This window comes from Cariama cristata, unplaced genomic scaffold, assembly GCF_000690535.1.
Source record: "Cariama cristata isolate BGI_N322 unplaced genomic scaffold, ASM69053v1 scaffold10682, whole genome shotgun sequence".
In the NCBI taxonomy this organism is placed as follows: Eukaryota; Metazoa; Chordata; class Aves; order Cariamiformes; family Cariamidae; genus Cariama; species Cariama cristata.
Genome location: NW_009602118.1, coordinates 17,472 through 27,352, shown reverse-complemented (window position 1 = coordinate 27,352; position 9,881 = coordinate 17,472). Strand labels below are relative to the sequence as shown.

Genomic DNA, 9,881 nt, shown 5'->3' with positions numbered 1-9,881 from the left:
GTGGCGGGCTGGCGGAGCTCAGGCAGCTCCGCGTTGAAATCCGCACACACACCCCCGCAGCAGCGGGAGATGCAAAATCTGGGGTCTGGTTTTGGAGGTAAAACAGCGGTCCTCAGGGCAAGTCTGAAAAGGCAGCGGAAAGGGCCAGGATCCTGCAAATACATCAGTGGCCACAGCACAACTTTGACGCCTGTGTCTGAGACACTTCCCACAGAAACGTCTGTAGACCTTGTTTTACAATCTTTCTTTCCTCGGGCATTTGTATGGTTATAGATATCAACATTTTCATCAGTAAAATTCCATAGGGCCTTGAATTTGCAGTTCCGGAACTTGAAACTCCTTGTCAGAACTTGAACGTCTGAGATGTTAAGTATCTGAGATCTTCAGGCTGTGTGCATAGTAATCCAAGTCCCACGTGGGAACTTGCGGCATACACAACACACCTTGATGATACTAAATAAAGAATACAGATGGTAGTTCACTTTCTTTAGGAGATAAGTGTTATGATAGTGTCTGCCTTTTATAAATAGACAGTCCAAGAGAAGTGGGAGTTCAGTGTTGTGTGTACAGAAACAAATTCAAGCCTAAGACCCAACAGCATCTCATTCTAAAGCTGGAACCTCAGTCAGATGCAGTGTTCTGGATGGCTGTGTTCACGACTGCCATGTAAAATCTAGCCACCTCTTCCACCACTGTCATAGTATCTTAAAGGAGTAGCCATAGTTTACTGGCATAAAAAATGCACTGTAGTAGTTTTCAGACTCCCTGATAATGTGGATATCTAGATCCGTAACTCCCTTCTAGGCTTGAATCTTCCTCTAACTCAAGGGCTTCAAGGAGAGAGAAATTTCAGAGGGAGGTGAAGGATTTATTTTTTTCAGCAGCATCTAACTTGAACAGTGTAGTTAGCTGCCACTCAGTCTGCTGTTTGCATCTTGTCTGAATTCTGCTTGGGATTGCATGAGTCTGCCCGTGCACTCCGTGGCCAGCTCATCACTGTGGATTCTGCTTTTAAGCAACAGGCCTAAAAATTTAGGTGTCATCACAGTGAATGTCACAATTCAAGTGTCTCTTCATTAATCTAATCCTATTGGACTTTTTCTTCTTTATAGTTAAGCATGAATGGTTGATCATTTTGACAAATGTTTCTGTAAAACTGGTCTCATAAGAATGTACTTTAAGGTCATAAAACTTTTCACAGAATTTTACATGATTTTTACATGCACAGTTCAATAAGCTTTAATAATAATAAATACAGTTTATTAGTACATAGAATCAATTTTGCAGTATGTATTCAATCAAGAATTAGTATGTGTTTAAAGATACAGAGATCTTTACAGAGGTCCATGATAGTGAGAGTGAAAAAGTTTTGGGAAAAAAGAGGCCTCGAGCACTAGCAGATGTGCGCTATGATGTGCCATGAAGGTAGTGTTTGATTTCATACTAAATGTTCAGTATGTTCTGTTATTCACTGAAAACCATTCAATATAAAGCGTGATCCCGATGCACAATTTTAAAAGCTTTGAGTTTAAAATAGCTTTACAAACAACAGTTATATTTTGAAAAACCTTTGCATATAAACCTGGTTTGGTTTTAGGACTGACTTCCTATTCAAAGAATAAAAACTGTATACAAATATATAATGCTGGTGTTGTAGAGAGGATGGGCTAAGAATGGCACTGTTACAGGGAGAGATTATATCTGTTATTAGGCCAGCTGATACAGTTTAGTTTAAAAAAAACCCACATAAACACAAGCTCTGGGTTCCTGTTCCGCTCTAGTATATCAGTCAGCCTAGTAACATTTTCCTAAAACACCTTTGCACAAACTGTAACATCAACGTTTTTTAAAAAGCAAGATGATTTTCATGCATATCTCACTCAGGTGTTTTATTTGTCTATCTAATAATCTATATCGATCTCTTGAGAACAAGTAGTAGTTCTTAGTATTCTATGAAAAAAGTCAGTTTTATATAGATTAAAAGTGCATTTGTGGTTTTTTTTTTTCAGGTATTTCATGTGTATGTCAGCCAGGATACAGGATGGTTTCTAGTAATGGTGGGTCCTCTGTTATTTGTGAAAAATGCCCAGCAAATATGGTAAGTATTGCACTTTTCATATTTTGCCATAATAATAATGCTTTTTTAATTTTAGATTTCCTCCTGCCTGAAAGTTATTTTTCATTAATTTAAAATTATTTTGTATAATAGTCTTCGCTTAGGAATTTTTAAGACCATGCCTGTAGGTAGTAATTTTTTTTTCTCTTTAGAAGTGTTTGTTACTATTATTTTGCAGGCATTTTTTCATTACAATTTGACCCCACAGACAAAATAAGAGTACTTTAAATGTTTCATTTCCTTCCTTCCACTGCTTTTCTTTTCTGCTTCATGTTATGTTATCCTTGCCCAGAGACCACTGTTTTATAGAATGCCAAAGATGCTTTTCAGCTCGTAGGTATCTTATTTGATTATTTATATAAAACTTATTATTGTAATATTTAGACTGTATCTTTGTAGTCCCTGATACTTTCTCTTTTCACTTCAAAATGAGCGGCTGCTATTATGTTACTTTAATTATATCTGTCTTTGTAGTTTGGTCGGTTCTTTCTACTTTTCTTGACAAATTAAGCTATAATTTTGGGTCATATTCACAGCATTGAGCCAGAGGCACCAGGCTTAACCAGCTTTTTCCTGCTGTAGTAAATAGAGAAATAATTTTTCTCCAGCAAAAACAACTTTTCAGGGTGAAAGCCTTACTGAATACTTCTTTCTCTCCAATAACTGTAGAAGAACTCTCAAAAGACCAGCTTAGTTGCGTAAGTTAGGTGTTTAATGGCTAACGGGTAATGTAGGTAATTTCCCTCTTCTTTCCATCTTCTTGCTACTTTAGACAAAGACATTGATAAATATCCATTGGTGTTTTGATCATTCTTCTATTTCTTTCCTGTAATGATCGTGTTTGTCTTTGATCCTATGGCAAGGCTTATGCAAAGATAAAATGATGATAGTGGAGAAGGGAGTAACATCAGTATCACCCAAGGATGAGCAGTTATCTTCATTCTCCTCATTGGTTTTGATCTGTAGTGCAACTACTTCATAGTATAAAATAAATGTGGATGTGAACTGTTTGGGTATGTGCAAAATTCCATGCAGTTATATAAGCTGCTTCACTTAAAGCTCCTCCATTTCCATTACTTCTGTGTATTTATATGCAAATATGTCTATTTATGTATGGTTATGTTATTGATTATTTTTTCCAGTATAGAAGCCCTATATCTTTTTTTAAACCTTCCACTTTTAATCAACTCTTATCTTCACTAAAGGATGTTAGCTAATGGGTTCAGAAAAAGTTAAGAACACTTTTCTTTTAGTCTATGTCTGCATAGGAATTATTTTTGCCAAATTGTTTAGCCTTTTTTTATCTTTAAAAGCTTCATGAATGTTATCGGTGTTGTATCTGAACACATTTTCTAGTAAATAACTTCTGGATCAGCCATTCTTTAGATATTGGATGATGTCTATATTTTTGAAAATTATAATAGTTTTACATTTTGTTTTAGAGCGGAGTTACTCAAGATGGGTGGAATTGTATCATTTGCCCTAAAGGCCTAACTTCAGAAGGAAAATGTAAATGCTTCAATAATGAAATATTAGGTAAGAAATGTATGCAAGTTATGAGATATTAGTGCTTGTTTTAGATACTTGATTTTATTAAGACATGCCCTTCTGTTAAATAAGAAAGGAAATTTGACATATGTTTACATATCTAATGTAAAAATTCAACATTCGTCTTGATCTTAAACCTCATTTCTGAAAGACAACAGATAAATCTGTACTGGTCTTCATTGCAATAAAAACTATTATGCAGGCATTCAGAAAATGAATACTAGTGTATCACTTCCTCTAAGCTCATTGGCACTGAGTGGAAGCATTAAAATTGGAATAAAAACAATGTCAATTTAGACTAAGAAAAAACATTAAAATGTTTTGAAGTATGTGAGGCGTAGGTGCTTTGCAGTACAGGAATTATACATATATGAGCAGGTGGAACAGAATAGCCTGAGCAAGCCGAGCAAACTACTGTGCATTAATATCAGTGGATTTCATGCCTCCCTCAGACATATGCTTGTGTCTCCCTGCAACATGCTTCCCTATATCTGTGCCTCTTACTTGGTGCTCTCTAATAGTTGCAGATGAATCTCAGTAGACACAGAAAATTAATGTTAACTTTAGTGTCTGTGTTAACTATATTTTTGCTTATCTTGCACAGTAAAAAACTAAGAGTAAAGTATAATTTTCATCAAGGTTGTAAACCAAAGCAGCTCTTTGGAGCTCTAGTTTTCCTTATTTTCAAAGACACAGGATGGAAAAGACTTTCCATGTACCTGTAATTCTTTGAATAAGTATTACTAATGTCTACTTTGGTTACATTTCTAACAGAGTATACTGGAGAATCACTGTTTTCCAGATCATTAATTTAAAATTTTCCTAGGTGTCTGTAAAAGCGTGAATGCCGATCATCTCCCTTGTTACAAATACATGCCAAGCTTTTATGTAAAATATTGAGAGCAAAGCTGATTCTGTAATTTAACATGCAGAAAAAACATTAATATTGTAATTATTTTGATTCTGTTTATATATCTCTTTTTTTTTTTTGTAATGACACTTGAAATTTCTTGCCAAAATATTTATTTGCTGGAAGATGCAGTTTTGAAAGTGAATTTGTGACATTTGCATGAATCATTTCAGATGAAAATTAAAAATACTTTTTTCCAGTAATTTGTAAACTTGACGTTTTGAGTTTTAGCTTTGCAGTGAAGCCTTGGTTTGAAATTTGGTTCAGAATAAATAACAAAGGAACAGCAAACCTGGACATGAAATACTGCGTTTCTCATTAAACTGCATGTGCATAACTATAAACAATGCACGTATACATACATGAATGTGCATTTATAGTGGATGTTATTTGCAAGTTGTGCTCTTGATTTTTCAAAAAATGAAATTTTTGCATTTATTTAGATCTGGATAGACACTTCATTTTTTCATAGTTTTCTAAACCTGTGTGACATACTGTGCATCATGCAATTTTATGCGAGTTGCTTTTCTCTTCCATTTAGTGGAAAGAAGTATGGATGGCATTTTGCTTAATGAAGCATTGTGCATACGTTGTAATGGAAGTGAGCAATCATTCTCTGCTTCAGATGCGTCAGGAAATAGGTGAGTATTCTTTGCCTTTTGTGATGATAAATTTGAACCTGTCAGTTCTGTTTAAATGGAATATTCTTGAGGAACAATCTGTATCTTTGGGATGACAGTTTTAAAAGCAGTAAATTGGAAACCCTCAACCCCGTATCAACTTCAGTATGTTTTGTGTTCACTGAAGTCCTTATATGAGCAGTGGCTTGGTTTGTTTGTTTGTTTTGCTTTAGTGTGACTGAAAAGCAGGCTTTAGATTGGAAGCAGAAACAGAATTCTTATTTTGATAATGAACTATTTCATTTATTTTCTACTTCACTGTCAGTAGAAACAAATCGGTAATATCTTTTGGATTTCAGTTCGAACTAGTGAAGATTCTGACAGTGTTGTCAGCCATACTATGTAATCAGCTTTCACTGAGTACTAAACCTCATACTTACCTACATTTTAAGTGCATTCTTCATGTTTGTGATCCATAGGTGTGTAAGATGTGAACAAACATTCATCAATGTAAGCAAGTCTTGTGACTGCAGCAGCCCAAACGTTTTAGTAAGTAGAAGAATGCTTATTGTATTGAAGCTCAGAAAAAGAAAACTTATATTGGCAAGTGTACAAATTTCCATTTTTTAATTTTTTTCAGACTGGGGGATTGTGTTTCAGTGCTAGTGAAAGCTTACCCCCAAAGGGAGTTGCAACTGTTCGTTTTGGACAACTGGTAAGTGTGTTTATTCTAAAACATTTTCAAGCTATCTCATTATTTACTTTCAGTAAGTCTTTTAAATTCTGTTGCTGAAAAACAAAGGTGGTGGTTTGTTGTGTGATCACGGTGATTGGAAGGTAATTTGCATCAAGATAGAGAGGAGACTTGTAGACCAGGCAAGTATTGTTCTAATGGAATTTGTTTAAGAAAATTCATGCCCTCTTGGAAACTGAAAAAGGGGAGTAATTTACATTAATTTAGTATCGAAACAAGTAGCATATGGTCTATTGTATTAATTGTATGTATTTAAAACACACTCTTGTATCACAAAAACATGCTCAAGAGTCCAGGAGGGCCTCTGGGCTTTTTTTTCTTTTCTTTTTTTTTTTTCAAATATGTAAAATTCATATTCATATAAAATATTTAAAAGAACATGTAAGAATTGAAAGGACGGTTTTAGTTGTCAGATGGTTGGAGCTGATAGAAGAAAATGACACCTATACAGTTTGAGATTGTATATGAAATTGTTGAGCTCCTTGAATTGGCTAATGAATGTATATACGTTCTATTGAGAAGAAAGAAGATGTTTTCATTGTTTTAGCTAATGAACAACTATTCGTTGTAAAATCTGCTCGAAGTTAGGAGCATTTTCCAAGTAGTTCTGAATTCAGGAAATGCTATGTGGCTAATAAATGTAGTTTGTTCTTAAATTAATTAATCTTAAAGGCTACTGCTTGAAAGAAAGCAAAAAGCAGTCTTCAGTTTTGCTGATAGCAAATATTGGTTTTGCTTTCTGAAAATGCTATCTTCTAAATAATGTTTTCTTGAAAGCATTAAATAATTAACTTGGCAAATTTGGTCCTGAGTTAAATTTACCACCCAGTCAACACCTTGGCCTTGAAATCGTTAGTACTTCCCTTGTGCACTAAAGAAAACTACTTTGTCACAGAATCCATATTCAAAATTTAAATATTTCTGCTCTTGTTCTGTATATTTTGCCTAATTTAGTGAAGTGAAAGAAATTATTGCATTATGATTGCATTTTGAATGGAGCTGGTTTGATTGAGACATTTACAAAGCACAGAAAGCTCTTAGGAAAATACGTAGCATCTTTTAGCTGACATTGTTTTCCAGACACTTAGGTTATGGATAAATTGTTCTGAACAAAGACAGTGAAGTAGTTCCTTATTGACAGGGTATAACACTGGCATCAGCATGGTTTCTGAAAAACCTGCAGTCCTCAGCTTCTGCCTGTTGGGTGAGTTTCATTGATGTTTGCAGTTTGCTTTTTTATACAGACGTGATACTCTGTATGAAAACATGGGACTTTAATTTTTGGAAGTTAACTTGCGTAATTTTAAAGAATCTTATTTTGAGATGACAGTAGATAAGAATGAAATAGAGAGAGAGAATGTTTAGAAAGGATATTGAGCGCTAGTCAATGTTAATGCAAGTCTCCAGGGTTGGAATCTTCACAAGGTGAATGGTGTTAAAGGAAAAATCCTGCAATAGTCAGTAGATATGTGAACTGTTATTGAGTATATCCCATAAGGGATCACTCAGAAAATTAACTTCTTACATATTCAGTATTGATTGGCAGCTGGTCTTTACCTCTTATTTGGTGTTCAGTTATTCTTTTTGTGATGGAGAAGGATAACCATGGAACCACTCCTTCTAGCTTTGCTTTGCTTTATGTATGCAAGTGTTATTTACCATGATATTGCTCTGAGTGGCAGTAACCATGGGCGGAAGAGTAGCTGCTGCAACAGAATCATGCACACTTGTGAAGGGGATATGCCTCTGCCTCCTTTTTACCAACTCTATTATCACACATCCTCATTTCCCTTCCATATTTTTCTCCTCAAAATCAGGTTTTAACTTCTCAGGCCCTACTTCTTCTCCCAATCTGTCATGACCCAAAGAGTTACCTGGCCTACAGGTGTATAAAGATCACAACAGTGGATTTGCAGAATTCCGTAATACACAAGCACACAGAGTCCTTATTTCCTACATTTCTTTATTACAGGTTACTACAAATAGTAAAGTGAGTATACTTATGATTAATAAAGCAAGTATGTGTGTATTCCAATGGCAGCAGCATATATTTCAATATGACAAGTTACTACAAAATTCTCATTAGTAAAGCAGCAAATACGCTTATGATAATTACCCGTATGCATGCCTATGTATATATGTTATTCAAAACAGTACCAGTACAGTGCTTACCAAACCACTCCCAGGAGTGGGGTCTTGAAATTGATGACAGATGAAGTCTCACTTCGAAGATGTTCTGCATCACAGTCTGGAGTCAGCTAGGTGTCTCCAGTGACAGTCTGATAACTTGCCTAGGAGAGCTCATAGAAAAGGTTGTGCAGAGGGAGTTTCTCTGTGTGAGAGAGAGAGAGAGAGAGAGACAGACAGACAGACCAAGAAACTGACCAACAGGGACAGATTCACTCTCCATTTTGGGTAAAAAGTAAGTCATTTTTATATCGCAGAGACATAAGGCAGCGTAGGACAGTACCACCTGGAGCAGCCAATAGATAATGATGTTTTATATTCTCTCAGACCAGTTTTTGTTTTTCCAGACTGTTTTTCTGCTCTTGCAGCTAGAACAGCCAAGAGCAGTTGCCAATTCCTACTTTCTTAGAATGTTTTCCTTCTTTTTCCAGACTATTTTTCACCTTTCCAGAGAATAAGTTGCTGTTACAGTTCCTTGGGTTTATGCTTATTGATGATATCTCAGGATGTCTCTGGGGTTTAGGTACCCAGCTGCACTTCTCAAGCATGTTTCCAATTCCCAGGCCTGGTTCCCAGGCTAGCAGTTGCCAGGCTGGCAGGCATTCTCTCTGTCAGTATTTCAGCAGAGTTCTGTTCAGTATTTTCCCAGATCACCTTTGTGGCTGTCTCATACACACAGCTCTGAGATGTATTCTCCTACTTATCCCATTCTTTTTTACAAACTGAGACTATCCTCATCACTTACCTAAGTTTACCCTGTTTCTCTGCCTCAGCCGGCTCAGTTCTTCAGAGGTGCTGCCTGAACATAGCATGCAACTGCTGATCTGACCCACACAAAGGCAGTAGGCAGTGGCAAGTTAATACTAGTGCAGTGGTTGCTGCACACAGATGCCAGGCATCATGTCTGCCTATCACATGGCAGTGGTTTGCTTACCAAAATTGAACAATGGTGTAAATACAACATAGTTTAGGAACAGCAGAATAGAAAAAGTACTAAAACTGAAAAGAAGATATTTATGATACATGCAACTATAGTTGTCAGTCTTAGGTCTTAGATGGAGTCATCTTTGTCATACAGCCTAAGTGGTGTAAAACATTTTGATTCTTACTTTGTTTTCTAAATGCAGATTTTGACATTTCTGTAACATCATACCATCTAGCTGATGCAACTAAAATAAACTGACAAAGTAAGAGCATTGATTTCATACTGCCATCTGCAGACCTATAAAAATACAGACCCTGAATAACTGGGAGAAAATATTAGGTGTTGACAAAACGAAATTACTTTCAAGTAAAAAATGAGGGTTTAGGAGTGGCTTATTAAAGATAACATTAATTTTATGACTGCCTCACCAAAAGGAGGAGTAAATAAATACTTTTCTATGTTCTTGTGTTTCTCCACTGCAGTCGTACTCTAATCTAACAGCATGCCAAGCTCTTGGAAATATGTGTGTGATGAATATGAACTCATTGAGTTCTTCAAGTACTGATGCCTGTGGTTTATTTCAATATATTTATGTCAATACAGCAAGGCTAGGCATTGTTCATTCAATAACTTTCTGGTAAGTTACCTTTTCCTTAACTTTCGGTCTTTAATAGTGTTTTATAGAAATTATTATTTTAAATGTTCTTTGATGCAAAATGTTATGTTTCTTTAGAGAAAACATTGTAATTGTTTTCAGGAGGCATAATCTTCCATGGCTGTATTACGGTGATCAACCAGGATTAGCATCCCAAGTGCTTGAG

At 35.7% G+C, this 9,881-nt stretch overlaps 1 protein-coding gene across 1 annotated transcript in view; it reads left to right on the top strand.

Moving 5' to 3' along the window:
• Positions 1–2,011: 2,011 nt before the first annotated feature.
• The window catches only part of TMEM67 (transmembrane protein 67), a gene marked incomplete at its 3' end in the record, with an annotated part of 24,712 nt that continues 16,842 nt past the window's right edge, over positions 2,012–9,881 (top strand). Inside the window, 8 exon segments of the mRNA XM_009694596.1 lie at positions 2,012–2,098; positions 3,559–3,652; positions 5,116–5,215; positions 5,674–5,743; positions 5,835–5,909; positions 7,090–7,152; positions 9,543–9,697; positions 9,818–9,881. The exon segment at positions 9,818–9,881 is cut by the window's right edge and continues 18 nt beyond it. Coding sequence (XP_009692898.1) covers positions 2,042–2,098; positions 3,559–3,652; positions 5,116–5,215; positions 5,674–5,743; positions 5,835–5,909; positions 7,090–7,152; positions 9,543–9,697; positions 9,818–9,881 — 678 coding nt within the window.